Source organism: Lepisosteus oculatus, chromosome 19 (genome assembly GCF_040954835.1).
Source record: "Lepisosteus oculatus isolate fLepOcu1 chromosome 19, fLepOcu1.hap2, whole genome shotgun sequence".
In the NCBI taxonomy this organism is placed as follows: domain Eukaryota; kingdom Metazoa; phylum Chordata; class Actinopteri; order Semionotiformes; family Lepisosteidae; genus Lepisosteus; species Lepisosteus oculatus.
In genome coordinates, this window is record NC_090714.1 from 3893720 (window position 1) to 3916478 (window position 22759).

A 22759-nucleotide genomic window follows, 5' to 3' on the forward strand; every position below is an offset into this window, starting at 1 on the left:
ATATGAATTGAATATGAATATGGAAACCCGACCTGACTTGTACTCAGGCTGAAATAACTTTGGGTTTTATGCAATTAACTTGGTTCAACACAACATTATAGGGTTTTCAGTCTATTTTGCTTTAGTACAGAACAAAGCATAATTTATTAGAAATATGTGATAGACCTGAAATTGCTCATTTAATGCCTATGTTCATTGGCTTGACAGAAGTAACAATAAAATGATTTAAGTTTTGCCCTATGAATTAGTGAGGCCAATGACCTTAAAAGACCTTTATGCTTGTTTTGAAAGCCAGCTCTGTTTACAGGTTTGTTGTTCTCTTTGATAAGGTTTGATTGTTTATGCATTGCTGCATGGCTGTGCTGGATGTTGATTCTTCATGACTCATCCGAAGATGTTGGAGCTAAATGCATGACTTTCAAGAGCGGTGGATCCGACCTCAAAAATGCGCAACAACAGTTTTCGAGCCATGAAAGGGATTTTAATTTGTTTTCCCCATCCTTCCAGTATTGGCTACAGAACGTGTGAGAGGTGGATTCATGCTTGCCTCCTGACTGAATGAATAAGAAAGAAAATCTTGTTTACAGAACAACAGTTGCTGCCAGCAGAAGGAATATATTACAGAATCTCTCTCCAGACAAAGCTTGCACAGTGGAATGGTTCTTAATACATGCCATCATGCTCTCTGCAATTGGATAGTCACTTAGCGTTCCAAGGCAATGATTAAGTCAATCGTTTTGCATCACTTTTTAGTTTTGTTTAAAGCTTAAATCCAGTGTTCTTGCACAGGCTACAGCTGCCCTGGCAGTGCTGACCACTTCACCACCAAGCTGTCTGCTCACAAGACCCCTACCTTTAAATCTCTCTTGCAAAAATAAATAAGATGAGGCTGACTTCTTTGCACTCTGCGGCACGCCAACCAAACCCTCTCCTTTTTTCTTTCTTTCTTTGCACAGCTCATGGGTAAGCCTGTCTTCGAAAAGGAGAACTGGTTTTATAAGTTAAGTGGTGTGCCAGGACTTCACCCTTCTTCGGGCAAGGACAGTGAGATGCATTTTCTTTTCAGAAGAATGTAGAACCTGACAGCTCTTTGCTACGTATTTCATCACCGTAGTTGTTTGTGGTTCAGTTATGAGGGAACAAGTTACAAATTACAGCATTCTGCCCCAGTAGTACTTACCTGTATGTCACTGTGTTCCTAAGCCAAGATGTCCTTAAAAGACAGATACTTAATTCATTGTAAGTATTAAAAATACTTACATTTCAGCTTCTATGTCCAAATTGGCTCCCCTATCATCAGACATGCCAGACAGAAAAATGGTTTTGAAATATAGGGGGCGGTGCGGGCAGGTTGGAGCAGTGTGACGCTAACGAGTCCCAGGCAGCAGCGATGTCCTGAGATTTCACACATCACAGATGTGTCACGGCTCATTGAGTGGCGAGGGGGAAGAGGGAGAGTGGTCTTTGGCATCGTGTAACAGTGGGTGCCTTCACAGATGAAAGAACCTGCGGCCCGTGAGTGAAGACCATGTCAGCGTATGGGTGGTTGGTTACCACGGTGACAGGAAATTGGCCGTCATGAGATGGAAGGCGTAGAGGCAGAGCAAAACATTGTTTCTTGTGATGGCAAGAATAAGCTGGGCTGACACTCTGGCTTTAAGCGCTCTCCAGGGTTGAGGGGTGTGGGAACAGTGGAAATTACATGGAAGTGCATTTTAAACTGAGGACACAAGCCACTTGTTTACCCAGAGGGCTGTGGGAGTGTGGAACAAGCTAACCAGCCCTGTTTTGGAACCTGATACCCTTTTTTCCCCAAATTAACTGAATGGGCCTCTCCTTTATAAACTTTCTTATGTTCTTTTGACACTGAGAGAGTGATGACAGACAGCCTGCCTACCTTCGACACTAATCGCTGGAAGCAGTCTCAGTCCCAGCTCAGATAGCAGAGGACTGAAAACCTCATCAGGGGATCTGTTTAAGATAAGATAAACTTTTATTGTTCCTCGGGGGGGAACAATTTTATAGACACACAGCGCTTCATAGATCACAAAATATAACACAGCACATGTTTTGCGCGTGCATAGCTCATTACAACATAGTCATGACATGTTACACATGTACAGTACAGTAGGTGAAACGCCAATATGAAGTGTCTTAATAGGGCGTCAGACCACCTCAGGCCACCAGAACAGCTTCACTTCACCTTGACTTAGATTCCAGGGGTGTCTAGAGGTCTGTTGGAGGGACACACCGCCATTCTTCCACCTGTAATTCCATCATTTGGTGTTTTGTTGAGGGTAGTGGAAAAGGTTATCCCAGGCACCGCTCCAGAATCTCCCCTAAGTGTTCATCTGGGTTGTGATCTGCGACTGTATTGGCCTTGGCATATGGTTCACATCGTTTCCATGCTCATGAAACCATCCAGGGATCACTCGCGTCCTGCGGATGGGTGTATGGCCATCCTGGAAGATTCCACTCCCATCGGAATACAAAATGCTTCACCACTCGGAATGGCTTTGTACAGTATTTCTGTTGGCATTTACCTTGATTACCGTGAGTGGGCCATTCCAGGAAAACGCACCCCACACAATAACACAACCACCCTTCACTGTGGGGAAACAAGCACTCTTGTGCGCCACACATGTGCTAGTCTGCTTGTTGAGAACAGGGTGAAGGGTGACTCATCTGACCATATGAGTCTTTCCAGTGGCTTGGAATCCCACTGCCTGTGTTCTTTGCACAGCTTTACTCACAAAACTGCGGTCTTAGGTGTAATAAGGGGTTTATGCACCGCAGCCCAGTTATAGTATCCCTCTCTGTGAAGGTCTGTAACATCACGGTCGAAGAGCACGCGCTTTCCTCCACAGCTGCTCGTCGCTGATGATGTCTTTCCTTCGGACTTCCAGGCCAACATCACCCTAGCCCTGTTCCTCATGAGAGCATCAGCAGGTTGAACCATCCCTGAAGCTCCTGACAAAAGTGCCCCAACAATCACCCCCCTCTTACAATCACTGAGGTCTCTTCTTCTAGTCAAGATCGCCAAAATAATGGGCAACTGGCCCTGCCCGGTGTTTTTATACAGGACCCCAAGCATGATGGGATGTTAATGTCTTCATTAACTCAGGAACCTCACCTGTGTGGAAGCACCTGCTGTAAATATGCTTTGTATCCCTCATCTCCTTGAGTGTTTCCTTCATTTTGGCAGTTACTGTACCTGTATGCAGGTTGTTACAGCACGATCAGTTTATACTGACACAATTGCATTTACCCCTGCGATTGTTTGTGTTAATTGCTTTAACGGATAAGGGAACACATTAATATGTATCTATTTGATCTACATTTGGGAAGCCTTAAACATTTGCCAGAGGGAAGAAGTTCATATTCAGACCTTGAAATAACAAGAGGCAGTATTGTGACAGAAACTAGAAACTACTTGTTGTTGGCCTTCTACAGATTTTACAGATCTGACAGCTAAAGAGAATCAAGAGTCTGAAATCAGCCTGGGGAATGATCTAACTTCTCTGAACTTCATTCAGCCTTAAATCGTCTGCCAGGCAGGACAGGGTGCTGCATGTGAAGAGCTGAGTGTGACAGCTCTGGTAGAAGGTGTCTTCAGATCTTCGGCGAGCTAAAATTTGCAGCCTTGAATTTGTGGTAATATGCTTCCAAAACCATATTCATCCCAAGCAGTGCAAAGACAAGCAGGTACAAAAGCCTGTTCCTAGTTGCTTAGCAATTTGCATCCTGCAGGGCCTGAAGCAGAAGCTTAATATTTATACCACTAGACCAGATGTACTGTGGGAACTCATGCTTTTCCATTATGATTGAGGATACGTGTTCCAGTATGGCATGACTCTGTATACAGAATTAAAAAGAAAAATGTTGTAACAGTGGGAAACATGGGGGTGGGGGAACAATTTTCCAAGGACACATGTTTTGAGGGGAGAATTGCACCACCGAAAGTAATTGAGTACAAGGGCAGAATCCATAAAAATCGATTCTCTGGTCTGACAAATGAACTTTCCTTTAAACTGGGAAAACTAGTCAGTGTAAACAGGGCCAAGAAACTGTTAAGCCCTCGCTGTTCAGAAGCTGCGTGCGTCAGTTTGGCACGGCTGCTTGTTGAAATGAGACCGCTAGTTGTTGTGAATGGAGGCCTGGTTTTGTGGAGGAACCTAAGCATCTCACCAAGGATAAAATCAAAGCTTTAACCCCCCACACGGCAGCTGAGGCCTGAAGCCAGGTTTACAGGGAAGGACAGTGCACAGAAAGGTTGTTTCTGCAAGCACAGGAATGTCAATGTTCTCCATGAGTGAACATGACCAGGGAGGAAGTCCGACACATCGCAGGAGTCTCTAATACACCTCCTGAAGAGCTCTTCTGGTTTTTACTGTGACTGGGCTACAAATGAGGGTCTCTGCAGCACAGCCGTTTGAAAGCAACTTCAAGCTTAATGTCATTGAATTGTTACTTGTTTACCTTTTTTGAGTTAAAAGCTATTAAATACCATGGGCAAAATGTCCCTCCTGCAACACCAGCTATTGACAGCGTTAGTTAAACCCGCAAATGATTGAGATGTTTCTGGTTTGAAATGGATGAATATGAAAAGATTTTTTTAAGAATACAAATTTCCCCTTAGAGGCGATTTTTCACAGCTGCGGTGTACTTGTTTCACGCTGCAGTTCAGGAGCTGAGCAGCCTTCAGTAGACCAATCCCAGAAGATTACACACCGGAAAGCCGTCTAATCAATCCAGAATGATTCTGTCGTGAGCAGACAAACAGTGCGGGTCGGCCGTAAATGGCATAGACACCGTTGCCCTAATTCCTGGGGCATCTTCCTCCGGGTGATGGGGTCTCCGATGGATGTGTAATCTTAGCGCATGGCTTCTGTTCCCAGGTTCCTTTGCAGTCACTGGCCAGTTACCAAGGATGGCACCTGTGCCCACAGACACCGAGCTCAGAAAGTGGCAGAGCGGTTGGCAAAGACTGAAGAGTCTAGAGACAGATGAAACCGTCTTGTTCCTTTCATGAATGAGAAAGTTAGACATTGATTGTTTGGCTGCTGTTTTAAGATGTCTTGCGAACGCTCTGGGTCCTGCCGGTCGTCCTTTATTCGAGGTCTGCGATTCCTTCGCACCCCGTCATTTGGAATTTGCTCTTTCTCGGCATGGCGACTTTTTGCCTCCCTTCTCCATCGCTCCTCCTGCATCACTCCACCTCTTATTCCGGCCTCTTGTTCTCTGCTCTTTCCTCTTCTCTTTTTTCTTTTCGCGCTGTGTTTTCCTCTGGCCTTTGCCCTGGTGCGTTCAGGGAAGGCCCAGAGGGCTGGAAAGCACGACAGCAGAAAACTCTGTGTCTGTTGGACAGCAGTATCAGCAATCTGCCATCCCACACCAGCCTGCTCTTACAAGATGCCTGAAGCCTTGGCTCCATCCTCAGTCCCTCTCTTTCCTGTGGGAGAGTCAGCCGATAGACTGCTCCCCTCATTAGCATTTAGGAAATGAGATTCAGTCTTCTTGCAGGAAGTGGCGGGGGGGAGCCTTTTTTTTTTGTGGTGGGATCTCTAAGTCCTGTTGAAAAAATGAGTTAGCCGGAACGGGAAACTGTAGCAGGACCTCTTCATTGAGAGCCCTGCCAGAATAAATTGAGCAGTTTTGCCAGGGGCCACAAAGCCGAGCGAGGAACGTGGAGCCCCAGAGGCAGCAGTGTCTGGCCACCTCTGCCTCATGCCTCATCGTGCAGGGCCTGATGTAAACGAAGACTGGCGCCACAGACATTGCTGTTGGGACATTGAACCGAGTTTTAGCACCTAAATGATCCCGTTGGTCTGGACCTATTAGTATTTTGGGCTCTGGACATCTGACCAGGGGGTTGCGCGTTCAAATCACAGCCTGGGGGAGACATCTCTGCTGTACCCCTCGGGCAAAGGACTTTTAAACAACCTGCTCCCAGCTGTATAAATTGGAACCAAATCTATTTAGGAAAAAAATAAATCAATTGTAAACTCGTCAAAGGGGGGCAAATCATTAACCAATCAATGGAAAGAACAGAAACAGCATTGTTGTTGAACGGTCTGCTCAGTGTTTTCTTTTGATGTTTTTTTTTTCTGACTTTTCAGAGCTGTTTTTTTTTTAACCAGCTATGATGTTTATTAATCTTTTTTGCTTTGGGGAAAAAAAAAAGGAATTCAATAACTCACTCCTGCTGCCTTTTCATCTCCCATTAATAAATGGCTTAGTGCTGACAGACAGAGAGATAAGATGTGCACTCTGTCCCTTCCTTCAGACCAGCCCTTTGCTCTAAATCAGAGGGACGTCTGCCTAGTATTTATTGAGGGCTTAATGCAAAGCTCTCGTTTTTGAGGGTGTAATTTATAGACACAAAATGAAAATGTTACGGATCCCAGCAAGAAAAAAAGAGCCATGTCCACCATCTCACTCCACGCTATCTGTCATTGGCATTGCCCGGCTTGTCTGCATCAGGCCTGGGAGCAGAGATAACGCAGGAATTCAGATAAGATAGCCTGCTTTCTCTCTGTCAGGGTTCGTAAGCATGCACTGTTTGTTCTCTATGAGCGGAGGGGCTGGCCAGCCCTAGCAGCCCAGCTGCTGGTTTCTGAGTTCCACCCATCCATTTTCTGACCGCTACGTCCAGGCAACTGTGCAGGGTGGACGGGGAGCCGGACCCCTAGAGGGCACCATCCATCGCGGGGCAGACACACACACACATACACACACACACGCGCCTGCGCACGATAACACAGACAGGCCCACGCGGTTCGGTCCCGGGTTGCAGGAGAAGGGGTGGTAGCTGAGCTACGCAAGAGGAACGTGGGCTGAGGTTGATGTTGCGTTTCCGCAGTCAGGGAATGATGGAGGTCCTGAAACACGCAAGGCGGCTGTAGTCATGCAGGTGGCTGCTGCACATACTGGTGGTGGTGGAGGGGATCCCCATTACCTGTAAAGCGCTTTGAGTGGAGTGTCCAGAAAAGTGCTATATAAGTGTAAGCAATTATTATTATTATTGTAGACGAGGCTTCCTTTTCCTCTCCCAGTGCCACGTCTTGGCTGTAGACTTGCACAGGAAAGGTTATAGAGGGGAGGAGGCCATTCAGCACTTTTGCATGTCAGTTCAGCTAATTGACCCAAGGATCTTATGCAGACGTTTCTTGAAGGAAGCCGGGGAATCGGCTTCAGCCACTCCCCTGCGTAGCTTGTTTCACGCTCCCGCCATTCATTGTGCAAAGAAGTGCTCCCTGGTCTCAGTTTTAAATGTGCGTCCAGTACAGTGCACTTTGCAGTTTCATGCACAGATCGTTAAGGCCTGAAAAGCAAAGAATGTTGCCATTTGTTGTCGAAGACAGTTTTTTGCTTTTGTCTCGGAAGCGTTTGCATTAGCATCTCTTTAAAACTTTTTTTTTTCTTTTCAACAGAGATAATTGGCTATTCTACAGCCGTGGATATAGGGATTCACATGGCCGAATTTCTCGATGTGTCTTTTTTTAAAAAGATTTATTTAGGAATCACGCCTGGCTTTGAGAAGCCTTTTTAATGGAAGTTTGAAAGTCACTGCCCATAGGCTTAAAAAGGCATGAAACCAGCCCTTTTGGGTCCATAAATAAAGAAGAGTGGTAAATGTCTTTGTGTTTTCTGTTACCAGTTTCCTTTGTTTATTTTTCCTTGCATTTTTAAGACTGATTTTATCCTTCTGCCTCCCTGTAAGGAAATGTGTTTTTTTTTTGCTTTGTTATCCTTGCTATAAACACAGATATCAGTGTCAGGGAGATCAGAAAGAAATTACTTTTTCTGGCATTTAAATAATCTCCTTGGGATTTTCCCTTCCACACAACAGGCTTTGACACCATAAACCACACAGATTCTGTGAAAAGCGTTGTGTTTATCACGTTTTTAAGAGTCAACAATTCTTAAATATCTCCAGACGTGTGCTAGTTTAAATTAGGTGCCAGACAACACTAGGCAGAAAATGGAGCTGCTCAAACACATCTGTACCTGGTGACTTGGCCTTGTGCAAAGTGCAAAACTTGAAGCAGATGATTCTTTAGACCACAGATGGAGTGAAACCTGAGTAATTTAGTCCTTACAGCTTGAAAATCTGGAGCTTCTTGTGGAAATACACTCTAGCATGAGATAAAAAATACTAGGAAGCTGACCTTTAGTTGTTACCATATAAATGAGCAAAGATGGTTCACAGATTGTTTTCAGTGAGACAATGAAATGTGGAGATGAACCCCAGCCCAAGAGTTTGGGCATTCAGTCTGTCTGAAAGCAGGATATTTTGAGAAATAAATAGTCTAATTAAATTCAGTGCTGTTGTGGGAGCTGACACAACATGACTCCTCATTGAATTGCATGTTGTGTAACTGAATTGAATTGCATGTAAGAATATTCTGAAGCACAGTGACAAAAAATCAAAATGTGTGCAGCTGGGAACATGAACTTACACTGAAGATGGCATTGTCCATTCCTTACACTACCCACCTAAAACCCGTGCTTCCTCCCAGACATCACACTAAGACCAGGAGAGAACATCAGTATCTCTCCATCGACGGCATCATTCCTGGGTAGCTGTGTGGGACAGTGGCCAGGGTTCAGGACTTATCACTGGAAGGCTATAGAATCAAATCCCAGGTGCAAAACCTGCTGTTGTGCAAATGGAAGTCGCTTTGGGCAAAAGATTCAATCAAATAAGTTAGTAAACTCAATCCCAGAAGGTGTCTGGCCCTCTTGCTTTCCTCATCAAAGACCCCCTAAACTTCATGTTATTGTCGATGCCAGAAGAGTTTGTGTTCTCCGGTATGAAGTGAGGTTTTCTTGCAGACACAGACACTTGACACTCCAGATGGTGTCAGATACCATGTTTGTGGAGCTTGTGCTTTCGACCTGCTGTGTAAGGGCTCTTATTTTAGGCCTTGAAGTTCTTTGCTGAGGTTTTAACAGAAACCCATGTTTCCGGATTATAGGGTTGCAGCAGGGCCTCTGGAATCATAAGACTCCAGGCCGAACAAGGTGCTCATACTGTAAGCTGGTACCAGCCAGCTCATGCTGCAAGCCGGAGTTCCTCTGTTCTTTTGGTTCTGAGTACTTACTGAGATTGGAGAGAGGTTAATCTTACTTTCTCATGATCCTGCTGAGGATCAGTAAGGTCAAGAAAAAGAGTACTTTGTTAAAATTGCATTTTCAGTCAGTGTTACTCCTCTGCTCTCACTAGTCTTTAGAGTCCCTCATATTCATCACTTGTGTAAGGTTGGGGAGTCTAGAATGAGCTGCCCAGGCGTGTTGAAGCCAGTACCCTGGCTTCTTTCCAGAAACAGCTGGATGGGATCCTTGGATCAATGAGTCACTAACTATCAGAACAGGCCAAATGGTCTGAATGGTAAACTTGTAGTTAGTTCCTCGTTGGAAACCTTTCTTATTTTCTTCTCTAGAGGCCATCTAACTCCAGTACTTAAAAGGAGGAGACGGATCGGTCACGTTTGGCAGGTTGCTAGGGTGTGTGAGCCTCACAGAATATCTCTTTTTGCGCTACTGAGAAATCAAAGGACATGAAGCCAAATCTCAGCTTCATCTGTCAGCACATTGTGCAGAGGGTGAATTTCGAGCCGTGCCAGGATGAATTTCCAGAGTGCATTTTTTCCTCCATTGTGAATTTTCTTGCCATGATCTGAAAGTGCAACCACTGTGAACTCAGTTTCCACTCAGAAGTTTTGGATACGGACAATCGTATCTGTTCCCTTTCATGCGAGGCCCTCGGTCTTCCATTTTTTCAGCTTGAAGGAAAGCGTCAGTGCAATTTGCACGTTACTGTATGTACTATGTTGGTGTGGGAAATGAACTTTGAATAAAGTGGGATTATAAACAGTGTGGATCAATGTCCAGAATGCAAAGACTATCAATAATAAGGCATGGCCGATAATTACAGTGCTTTGCCGTTGTAGAATTTGTAACCTCTTGTAACGTGTCTTCTGACTATACTGTATACAACCACTAATAAATATTTTTTATGATATTAGGAATGTTTTAAAAGCATTCCATTTTAAAATAAGCATGCTTTCCAAATATAGTGAAACAGTTCCATTTTACAGCAGTATGTGCATATCTATAAATAACCTTCTAAATGAGTGCCTGGGAGTGTGTTCAGGATGCTGTTGTGTCTGCGTCAGGGCTTCTCGTTTTGATAACTCAGGGCTCAGAATAAGATGCCCTCATAAACCTCCGCCAATGGTTCTGAAGGGACTGTAGATATTGGGGTTTTCATTACCTAGAGATGTCTGCGTATTAGGTTGACGTTCAGTAGGCAGCTTGAAGCTTTGCTGAGCGAATCGTGCACGGTACAGCTCAGTGTGGGCAGACAGCCAACTAGCCTACAGTTGAGCTGAACGAAAGAGAAGAGGGTTGAACGTTCGGCTGTTTTTTTACACACAGTCATGCAGCGCAATAAATCTTCAACAAGCTTGCTTTATTAGTTTGAGCGTTAATATTTAAAAAAAGCAATCATAAATTATGGTGTTGTCTGCTTTACTTTTATCATCTATCTCTCTGTCCCTAATGTCACTGTATTTAACAACATGCCGATAAGTAAAACCTATGAAACTTAGTAGACGTACAATGAATTCTATGCTCAAACCTGGCAAGACTAATAAGTTTTGATTTTGTACAAATGATCAAAATTAAATAAGTTAAAAAGATAAACAAGAGAAAAAAATGTTTTACCCAGTTAATGCTTTCTTCCTCTTTAATTGATTTCCTTCTTAAGTAAATCAGTGACTTTACTGATGGACCAGTAGCCTCTATCACATCCTACTCTTTATCATTTATTCATTGTTTTACTTGGTTTTAGCTTCTATTAAATTACACACAGTCATGCTTCTATTATATAAGTATATACATATATAGTATATACTTCTACTGTATATACACAGTATCTGTATGATTTTCAAGATTTTGATTTACTTCAGAGTAATAAAGTGCCCAAACAGTCCGGAATTCCAGAAGGAAGCAGGAAACAATAATTGGAATTTTTAAGCTTACAGATACTTGGTTCGTAACCCACTCTGTCCTGTAGTTTGTATAGACCTCACTCTCAAAATGTAAGTTAACATGAGATCCAAACTTGGGGGTGGATGGCAGAAAGATTTAACTTGTCTCCTCAAAATAAAGGGGGGAGATTTCTCATTGTAAGAAAGCTGCTGAGAGAAGAAAAAAAAACACACTTTTATTTTCATCATTGCGGGCGTGATATCGCCTTCCCAGAAGGTACACAGCGATAGAGGACAGAGCCCAAAATTGCTGTTAATCTGAAAAGCAAATCCAAACTCAAACATCTGAGAACCCACCTTTCATTAGTAACCCACTTTTCATTATTAAAGTCTGGAAAAGTGATTAAAGTGGAGTCTACATGCAAGAGCTGTTGTCTTGCGCTGCTCCTAGACTGTCTGGGCTTTTGGACATTGGTAAAAAAAAAATTCCCTGCCCTCTGCTACTTTGTGTCCCTGTGTCTGAGATCTGACAAGCCCCACTGACGTGGGAATGTGTGATTTGAAGGGAGCTGTTTAATTAAAAGTTGCGCAGTGCTCTTGGCAGGGGGCATGACGCTGACTGAAGCAGGTCTCTTTGGCTCCTTTTCTGAAGGAAGTGTCTGGCAAACTTGCAGACTGACCATTATTAGATAGTCCTTCCACCTTTCACTGTTCAAAATGAAAGGATTTTAACATACAATAACCCCAGCAGCCAGCTGCAGTTCCTACAACAACTATAAACACAAAGCTACTGAACACGTTTACTCAGGACCTGAGCTGCTTAACATTCTGTAATCTGGCATTCTAACACTGAGCTACTGAACACACTGCAGCTCATCACTGGAGTTCAAGACTCAACACAGCTAATGAGCACACTGCAGCTAAACACTTTATAATAGAGCTACTACTCGCTGGAGCCGAACACTGAACTCTAAGCTACTGAACATACTGCTGTCAGGCTCTGGAACCAGTAAGTTCACATTCTGCAATCTCTTCACTGATCTTTTGCATCAAACTGCAAGCAAACTGTTCACCTTGTCAGTGACCTCTCGTGTTTGAATGGGGCGTGTTGAGTGGTTTCTAGGGAACCACAAAGCGTAAGTATGCTATACAGGTGTGCACAAAAACCAACAAGCAATCCAGTTTTGCCCCTCGTGCAGAATGCAAACATTGCTCTGGGATCAGAAAGACTGGCTAAGTGACCAGTGTTGAACTGGTGTTGCTTTATAGCTGTCTGAGATGCTCTTCGGACAGCCAGCGGGGGTCCTGTGTGGCAGAAGAAAGCTTGGCAACACCAGTGGAGTGAGGCCAGCTCCTGTCAAGGTCTAATGAGCATCTAATGAAGGCATCTTATTTATAAAATGTCATAATGTTCCCAAACAACGTGCTCACACTGTTGGCAAGTCCTGAACAAACAGAGCACTAAGAAAAGAAAAAACTAGAGCCTGGTTACTGTACATCCATTTGTTTTTCATGAATGCCGAGTGTGAGCAGTCTAACACTGAACTACTGGACACACTGCAGGCCTGCATTCTAACATTGAGCTACTGAACACTGCAGACCAGACACTGAGCTACTGGACACTGTAGTCCAGCACTCTGATATTATACCGTCAGCAGTTGTCAGTAGCTAAAAATGGACCCTACCTTATAGGTCTTTGCAGTGATCTGGCAGTGGCTGAAGACAGGTAAAGATGGACGTAGCTACAGTTATTATCTGTAATTTTTTGTTACATTCAAAATCTGAACAAAATGTCTGTAAAAAAAATAATTACAAAAAAGGAGGAGTGGTCTCACAACACTTGGATCCTGGGTTTGCTGCTGGGTTGGAGCAACGTCGGTGGGGAGTTTGCATGTTCCTTCTGTGGTCTTCCATCTCCCAAAGACATGCTAGCTAAGCTTATTGCCATATCATCTCTGTATGTGTGCTGCAAGAAGGACTTGCATCCATCCAGAGTGTAGTCTGTCCTTGCATTCTACACTTCATCTGCTGGAAGAAAGATACTGATAATGGGTGGATGGTGGGATGTGCAGTTGCCTTGTACATATTTTATCACTGTGTATATTGCATCATCAAGATAATTTCATGTGTCTTTGTTCCATGTGAAATTACATGTGTCAGAAACTGCAGTTCATCATAACTATCATAAATGATAAAGGCAAACCATATGTAATTAATCTCGCAGAGCTGGTACCTCGACGTGTGTAAAGTTCAGTCTTAAAAGTGGGTGAGGATTTATGTTCCTTAAAGACCCCATAGGACGTCAGATTGTTCTGATTTAAGGCTGAGAATCGCGTACAGTTTGTTAGGAAGTATTGCCCCTAAAAATGAAGTTTGTGTTAATAACGCAAGAGGAATTGCCTGGGAGCACCCTAGAGGGGCATTTTGGACCCACTGGAAACGTGACTTATAGTGAAATGAAGTGCTGTCCCCTGAGAAATCTGTGGCATTCATCTCCCCAGCCCAAAGCCCTGATTGTGCGCCCCCACCCCCCAGCTGTATATAAAAGTTATGACAGGAGGAAGTTGTATATTTGGAAAACAGACAGCAGTGCCTGAAGTTCTCACACGCTCTCCAGCTTCAGTACTTCCCCATATCCCTGGGTCCTGGTCTGTAAAGAGGAATGATTTACAGCCTGAGGGGAGGAGAGGCCCTCAACATTACAACAGCTGGCACACCAGGCTGGCTCTGGTGTTTACTACCTGCATGTGTGCACACCACACAAATCAACCGTACCGTGTCTTACCCTCTGTCCATATCTCCGTGCTCGTTTCTGGGCCTGCTCTTATGCAGTACTCGATCTCACGCTCAAAATGTCCCTTCTTTAATCAGGTCAGTTTTGTGCGGTTGGATGCTTTTCAGTTTGTTTTCTCAGCGCAGATATGATAAATAGATAATGAATAAAAAGTGGAGTGTAACATTGCACTTTGAGATGATTGCATTTAAAGACTTCATATAAACATACTGATGATTGATTGACTGATTTGGTAGTATTGATTTGTTGGGTTTAATGAGGACAGCGTACTAAGGTTTGAGCCTTGTGACAATGGGTATTTCTACCTGTATGTTTCGGCTGTGAATGACCGGGACTGCTGTTGACTACTGTAATAATCTGCAATTCCATGGAAAACCTGTGGAATGCTGTAGTCCATTGTCCTAGATTCCCTGGCAGAAATGATCATGAGCAGAAATTCACTTTTTCACTGACCTAGGACTAATGTGGGCTGGGCCCTTCCAGCATGTGTTTGTACATTTTCATTGACAGAAACATAGTGACAGCGCCAGGCATGTGTTTCTGCTTTCCTGTTAGGATTCTTCTGGGGAAGAAAGCAAACCGGGCTGTTGTGATTGGGCTGCTTGAGTGGATTCGGCATAGCGCATGGAGTAGCTACCGCAGGAGTGGTTGGTAGTGCTTCCTGCTGTTTCCTGTGTCCTGCCACTCAAGAGTTCTCAAGCTTTTCATTTCTACCCCGGCACGCCTGTTTGACAGGACAAGTCCATGTAGTTTGGGAGTGGTGTGGATTCTCGGAGTGTCTGCAGAAAAAAGCCCGCCTGACCTTGAAAACATTTTTCTGGCAATGTTCGAGATTCCTTGGGGTCTCTCCTTGGCCCCCCCCTAATTCCTGCTTCGTCTGCTTATTTCTGCCTCTTTTTTTTCCATCAGGTTCCCTTTCATCTCTGGCCAGGTTCTGTGCTGGCCCGTTCTTCCCCTGCTCGTTTACCTTTCAGCATGTCCGTCTGCCCCTCATCATTAGGGCTGATATTCGTCTCTTTATAAAAGGTGATTCCTGCAGCTGGTCTGAATCACCGGCTAGCGCCTGGCAGTCCAAAAATAAACGACCTGCCAGCGTGCTGAAGTCGTACACATATACTACTCCTCGCATTGATATCAAGAATTGTAATGATTGTAATTTAGCAAAATGGCATAATGGCTAAATCAGTATGTGCCCCTTTCATCTCCAGTGCCTGTGTGCTGTGCGTGATAGACAGATCAACAAGCAGGTCTATTGCAGGTTTCAGATTTCACATAGCTTGTTGTAAAAAAAAAAACAAGAAAACATCTCGTCTGTTTTTTTTCTCTCTCACCCTGGTCTCAGGATGATTACCGAATTAATTTGCTCTGCAGCTTGCTCCTCACTAACTTTTGCTAACTACTCTGATTGCTTTTTTTTTTGCAAGGGGAGGGGTAGACACTGAGAGGATTTCTATTTAAGGGCCTTTCTTGCTGATGTGCTGTTGTTGTTGTTGTTGTTGTTGGGTTTTTTTTTGGGGGGGGTAGGGGATTTTTCCAAAGGATGACTCATTCTATGATTAATCCAGCTGTTAATTTAGAATCCCTAGAAACAACTGTTTCCTCCCCTCCCCCACCCCCCCAAATGAAGAACCCCTCCTGTGATCAGCAGAGGGAAGCAGGCAGCTCCTTGAGCAACATAGCAAGGGTGTCAGACCTGATGTCAGTGGTTCTCCTCTGTCCAAAGCTTGTCATGTACTGTACATGCCACAGCTGAGTGAACCCAACTCCCCAACACAAAGAAACCTTGTGCCCCATCTGCTCTGATCTTGACAGACCCATTGTTTTACAGCCTGTGCTACTACTACTACTACTACTACAGTGGAGGTTGTCTGGATGAAACAGGTGTGCTGCAGTTTTCTTATTGGATTTGAGACTAAGCAATCCCAAATCTTCTTCGCCCTTATCCTGTAGGAGTGCGTGTGCTTCGAAAGCAACACGTCCTCTAAAACACAGAAGCGACCAGCCAATTTGTAGGACCTGCCACAGCTTTCTGCCTCTCTGCAAAATCTCTTCAGACAAACTTCCTCCCTGGCGGTGTCTCTGGGTTGGAGTGACTCCGGCACGAATCTCAGCTAATCTGACAGTGTCCTTCACATCCCTGTATCAGTGAGCATGTATGTGTGGAATGCTGGGGTCTGATTACTGTGTTGAATCCAGTCCCTCCCAGATTTTGCAGTTGCCTTTTAACATCTTGCAATTAAGTGTTTCCCCCGTTTTCTTTCTGTTTTGCATGATAACTCTGTCCGAGTTAAGCAGTCAATGAAAAATACCTACGTATACTAGTGAGAATGAAGCAGAGACATGAGAATGTGAGGTGCTTCTATACACAGTGAGTTGCAGGTGTTTGGGAGCAGGCTGTTGAAGCTATGTCTCTGTTATCTTTCCAGAAACTGCCTAATGAGATTCGTAGATCAGTGTGCTGCAGAGATAGTAAGAAAGCCAGGTGCTGTATCCCGATGCTGGTAGCTGGAGGATCAGAAAATTAGTGGAGCGTCTTTGCACTAAGCGTTGTGGGTGTCTGGGACAAGTCCCTTTCTTTTATACTTCCTGAAGTTCTCGTATTAACTGGGTGATGTTCGGCTCCCTCCCTAGCTCCTGTGCAGCAGATCCCTGTCCTTTCTTGCACTGCGGCAATAATCTATAAAAATCCGCGGCACCTTAAAAGGAAAAGCTCCGTGTCTTTCAATCTCTGCATGGTATGTGGATCTGCTGCTGATGTGGCCTCAGGGAGAAAATAAGGGATTGTGCACTTATGCTTTTAATAGTTTTCCGCCAAGAAGCCGTGCTACTGAAAAACTGGTTCATCATACTTTTTTTCCCCCCTAACTGTGAAAGAGGTCATCCAATTGCAGAAGTGCACTTTTATTCTTTAATGCACCGTCAGTCATTAGACTAGCAATTCCCATGTCATGATTAGGACGGTGAGCTATACGCCGTGCAGAAGAAACGTCCTCGTGAAGGCATCCGCTCGGAACCGGCACGATCCTGTGGGAGACGTGCGTGTGTTTCATATATGTCCGTGTGTGCATGTATGATATACCCTGCCTGTGGGAGAGATCCCTGGAAAGTTTCCAGCATCTCGACTGAGAGAGAAAGAGAGAGAGAGTGGGAAGGGAGGTGTTCTGTAGATCCCTGTGGAAATGACTTACATGGGAACGCAGCACATCTAAACCAAGTGTGGTTTCTCGTCATCAAGGAGTGAGTTTAAGGGGGTAGGGGGGGTGGGGGGCTGTAGATTAGTGTTGCAGGGCTGAACTGAGATGCCCCATCTCTCCTGCAGAACAAATTTGCAGGGCCTGCAAAGGGACTTTGCAAATTACATGATGGGAAACACTAAGATTAACTGCTTGGCTACTTGATTTTATTTTAACCCTTCCCTACCTCTGCATTGGCTCTGGGAGCAAGTTACACTAGAATCTGAGCCTAGCTTGGGTGGAACGATCTTTGTATCACAGTGAAGTTATGGGAGCTGCAGACTGCACAAGACTTAACGACATAAATTAGATCCCCATTTTGTTGATGACTGGGTATGCTGTCTCAAAACCTTCTCTTTTGATGGACTGACCCAAAACTAAGCTGAATTTGTCAGAGTTTGTTAAACAAAAGTTGTTGCCTGTGAAGTTCTGTTTATGTGCTTGCAAATGATTATGAATATAGATGAGAGAGGCTCATCTTGTCTGCAAACTAGCAAATAGTTAATGTTGTCATGGAATAACTTTACCTACAATGACTTTATAAAATGATAGGCATATACCTGGTTGTGTTTTAACTTCTATCATGAGTTTCAGATGTGACCTAAATACTAATGCTTATTAAGCCTAAACCTAAACCTGGTGTTCACTTGTACTCTAATGTGCACAGGTTCCTAGAGGAGGTTGTGTGCTGACAGTGACACTACCTGAGGAAAATGGGATTGCTAAGTGCTTCTGTGTGCTGGATCAGGCAACCCCAGTCCTGGTCCAGGAGGGCTGGTCTATACAGGATTTCAGTCCAGCTCATTATTGTCTGAAATGACAAATTGGTCTAATTGATAACCGGACCAGTCCAATTCTTTCAGCTCTTCGGGTGTTGATGCTTTAAGGAGAACTATAAAGCCCTGGGACCACAATTGAAGACTCCTGAGCTACATAACCATTTTAAAGTTAAAAGAAAGTGCTTTTGAATGAAAGCAGGCTTGTTTGCCTGCAGTGGACACACATCTCTGTCTGGGGAAAAAATCAGTTGTGTGCTTTCTGGCCCATCTAGAAACCTATGCTTCAGGTTTGTTTATTTTGTTCCTTTTATTTATTTTTCTTTGTGCATTCCCAGGATCTGGAGGTCTCATCTTTGGTCATCTTGAGTGGATACTTATCAGAACGGGTGCTGTGTAACTACACATGCCTCACTGCGCTGGACAGAATAGGGTTAAACCTGAAAGTAGTTAAGGTGTGAAATGGGACTGTGCACCTTCTCTGTGTGAAGCATTTATTCATGGAGTCACGTCTCACACAAGCCAGCCTTCCAGAACTCACTCATCATGCCCCTTTCTCAACTGACTGAGGCCCCATATGAAAATATTGTCCGTTTTCAAATCTTAGGTAATTCCATGCTAAGTTTACAGCTGTTTTTTTTCCCTTTAATAAGAAAGCGGTACAGTTTCAGAGTCCTTAGAGGTAGTTTAAGTAATTAGATTGTTAAGCATTAGAGTTTATTTTTCTTGGAAAAAAACTTTTTCAAGATTATTTCCTTTGATACTGTATTCCTTAATGCTATATAGAACATCATAAATCTTGGTGCTTTTTTTGTTTTTTAGTCATTGAGAATGTGAAGTATATTTTGCTTGAATAGTACTGACAAAAGCCCATTTTATGTCTCTAATTTAATATCACACCTCACTTACATTCATTGATTTGCTCCAGCTCATACTTAGTACAGTTGTTTGACATTTGCAGCAGTAAGAGTCACTAACTATTTGAGTATGTTGTGTATTATTATGTTTCGCTTATATTACTGTGGTTTCATTTAGTGTTTGACTTTCCTCACCTGCTATCACTCTTGACATAAGGAAAAACAACTGTTTGTTTTCAGTTCCTGGATAAAATTTCACTTAAAATTTGAATGATCAGATTACAGTGCAAGTGCATAGACATCAGCTCTTCATCATTGTACAATAAGAGAGCTGCACAGGTATCAGTCAAACAATATGAACCCCCCAGCCCAGAAAATCAGGAACACACACAGGCTCACCTTCCCTGGGGTTATGCAGTCTATGGTGTGTGAAAACAAAATAAATACTAGATAAGAAATCATGCAGATCTTTGAAGATGCATTTTTTGTTTTCTCCCAGTATAAGCTAAGTGTAGTTTTCTCTTGTTGTTCCTTCTTTGGCCTTTACTTGATGTGAGTAAATAAGTGTTCTGGTTAGAAAAAGAGTTAATCAGTAACTCACTAGGATGGTGTGTGTGTGTGGGGGGGGTGTGCTTATAGGCCCGATTCATATCTCCCAAGAGCTACAGCTGCAGAAGCTATTTAGGTCAATATGTTGTGTGAAGAGACTTTTTCAGCACTTAACATATGTGATCTCTTTCTGATTGAATGTGCAGTTCTGGCTTTACAGATCCACAGTGACAGCTCTTATGAAACAAGATGCACAGTTCATAGGATGATGTGTTCATGCAATAAATTGCACAAGAAAGCCGTCTGCCCCTCCACAGCTTATAAGGCAAGATAACTTGTAAATGCAACACTGTGCTCCCATTGTCTAGCATCCTGAGAACCAGGAAAAACCGAGACAGTTAGAATCTGCTAGTATACTGTTTGTTAGCTAGATGCAAATCTGCTGCCAGCTGAAAAACATGAACTGCCGAGTTGAAACTCTTGTGCTCACTGAGCAGCAGTAGCACTTATTTTCCTCCTCCGTGCAGAGAGTTTTCTGATTCCGAGGGCATGATCACGATGTGATCGGGTGTCTGTGAGTGTTCTCTAAGACTGTTCTGTGACTGTCTGCTTTCTGACTGGGACTTGCTGCAGCACTTTGCTAGCAAAGCTCTGGCCCTGAACCTCACTGAAGCTGCAGCCACATGACTGTGGGCTGTCACACGACAAGAGTGTCACAGAATACTCCAGTCAGTGGCAGGTGATACAGAATTCGCTCTTAGGGTGCGGGTTGTGACTGGTGATTTGCTAATGAGCTACAGATCTGAGAGAATATGTCTCTGTCTACCATCGTCCCTCATCACGCCTTGCTAGTCTTGTCTCGTTTGCCAGCTCCCTCTGACTCAAACCAAGGGTTAGGATTTCTGAACTGGCAAAACAGAGGATGACCTAAAGCAGAATAAGAACGGCCATCATTGTCAGGCCTTATGTGAAGTGGCTGTTTTTTACTAATTGCTTACTGAGGGGTATATGCAAGACTGTGGAGTATATGCTCGTGCTGAAATGCACTCATGCAATATTAAAGCATGTTCAAGGGAAACAGTTTCGATGCGCTGTACGACGAATAAGTTCCCGCGCTGAAGCCGTTTTTAAGTGGAAACCGCAGGGAACTGGCGCGAGATGCTTTCCTCCTACAATAACTGTCCTTTTTAAAACTAGAAAATGTTTTGTTACAAAGGTAAACGAGAGTGTATGTTTTTCCTTAGGGCATAAAAGGGTAAAAAAAAAATAATAATCTTTGAGTCTGTGGAGAAATGTGGGTCTAATCCTCGCCACAGGTGAAACCACAGATGTGTGTCCTCACAAACCTGCAGGACTTGTGGGCGTTCCTCCAATGTCAGTCTCTTGCAGACTTTAAAGGCAGCCCTCCTTACACTGTACAAGCTTGTGAGCTGATCTGACAGATCCAGTTTTTCGGAAAAGGAGATTATGATTTTTAACGTCATTTTGTTCTCTGTGCAACTCCATCTGTGGCCTGTTTCAGAAAAATATAACCATTGCGAATGTCCGTTGCGAGTACTGCATTAAGCCAATAAAAATAAAATAAAGGAATGAATTAAAAATTACACAGTATATTACACAGTAGAAGTTAGTGGCAGGAAAGGTTTTGTTTGAGACTGGCACAATGCCCTTTTTAACTGCCTAACCGGAAGGCTTTAATTTATGTGCCTCTGCATTATTATAAAGGTCATTTAAGTTACAGAGGGGAGTTCAGAATCAAAATAAAAAAAAACTGAATACAGCTACAATTGTTTTGTCTCGTATTGAAATTAAGAAACCACAATGGCTCTAAATGCTAAGACACAAAAATGAGCTCTCATTGTTGTGTGGATCCTGTGCTCCTGCTGCCCCATCTAGTGGACAACTGGAGTCATTGCACCTCTGGTTCTTCATTGTGCTCAAGTGTGTTCAGGAGCGCTGCTTACTGTGAAGCAAGAGGGACGGTCATTACTAACCCTTGCAGTTCGTTCACTTTAGGGCTTGGAGTACAGTGTATCAATACACGTCAGTAAGGATCTTGATCCTTATTGAAATGTAATTCTTGTATTTATTTAAGTGTGCTTTGAGGTTTAGGGGGCTACAAAATGGGGCATTAGATTAAATTGCCATTATGTTTGCAGTGGTATTTTGAGGGATTTATTCTGCCTCTAAAATATTCATCACCCTTCCTCTTTCCCTCACACTTTAGTTCGTCTCATTGCCAGTTTTTAAATAGATATCCTGCTGAAGAAACCATGTGCTGATAAAAACAGGAAATGCTGTTATTTTGTGTTAGGGTGTGAATTGTTAAAAAAGACACACCAGCTCAGGCCACACTGATAAAATAGTTATTTATTCCTTTTCTTCAAGAAGAAGAATATTGTTCTGTTGCTTTTTGCCATAATACAGTAGTTCTGATGCTGGACTTGGAGAACTAAAGCCTCTTTCTCTGCCTGTTTTTCAGGACTCTCATTCCACTCCTCGACCCAGACTCTGGCCTGCTGGTGTTGTCAGCAAAGGTGCGTGAGTCTCTTCCCAAGCTCGCTGCTTTCTACAGTCTCGAAATTCGCTCTCCTCAGGCACTGTCTGAGCGGTCCAGGCCCAAACGAGAGTGTTCGCTTCTCCTGGTTTGTACGTGGGGGTCAACCCTTGCTGTCATTTTGCTGAACGATTTTACATGCTCTCACCCTGTCACTCAAGCATTCTCTGGTTGTTTTTTTTTGGACATCGCTCTGCAAACAACCTCAAATCAGAATTTCACAGAGAAATTACATCGAATTGCCACCACCAATGGGGTGACAACGAATTAGCTCATTTCTTGCTCTTTATGGCTCACAAGCCTTTACATTGGAGCAGTTCCCTCCTTCCTGTGACCTACAGAACTACACTGCAACCATTTAATTTATGGCCTCCATTTAGTTTAGCGTCTAAGACCACAGTTTCCCAGGTTTTGGGTGGAACATCTCACCTTCACAGTACTCTAGGGTGTTAAGGTGAGTTTATGGTCATTGTGTTCTGCCTCCTTGCGAAAACAGGCAGTTTCTACTGTGCTGTTTATTCACTATCATGTTATAGGCCAGGGTGGTCCTGGAAAGTCATGATCCAGCAGGATTGATAGGTCCCTCTCTAAATAGAGTGCCTCGTACGAATTCCCTTTCGCCTCTTAAGCAGGTGATGTGCTCAATGAAGTAGCTTGCAGATCTTTTGATATGCACATCCTAACACCCTGTGGCACTCAACGTCCTCTTCTTGATGGTAACCAAGAAAGACGGTTTTGTGTCTCTGCACAATCAGGGCTGGCCACCCTTATTATGGGCAGCTCAGAGAGCACCCACGGGAGATTATCAGGCGGCTCAGTGCTTCTCCTGGGATCTTGGATCCGGGAATTTGAAACGGCCAGGGCGGTCGAAGTCGAACACATCCTGCTCAGATGTTTCTCGGGCCCCGGTTGGTCCAGCGATGATTCAGTGTGTTTTGAAGCCGTCGCATGATTCAGCTGCTCCACTGTGGTCGGGTAGTTTGTTCCAAGTGCCCA

General features: G+C 43.8%; 1 protein-coding gene across 1 annotated transcript in view; it reads left to right on the forward strand.

The window, feature by feature from the left end:
• The window catches only part of coro7 (coronin 7), a 190597-nt gene that overhangs the window by 150946 nt on the left and 16892 nt on the right, over window positions 1-22759 (forward strand). Inside the window, exon 11 of the mRNA XM_069180818.1 lies at window positions 21689-21743. Within this exon, the coding sequence (XP_069036919.1) occupies window positions 21689-21743 (55 nt within the window). The remainder of the gene's footprint in view (window positions 1-21688; window positions 21744-22759) is intronic.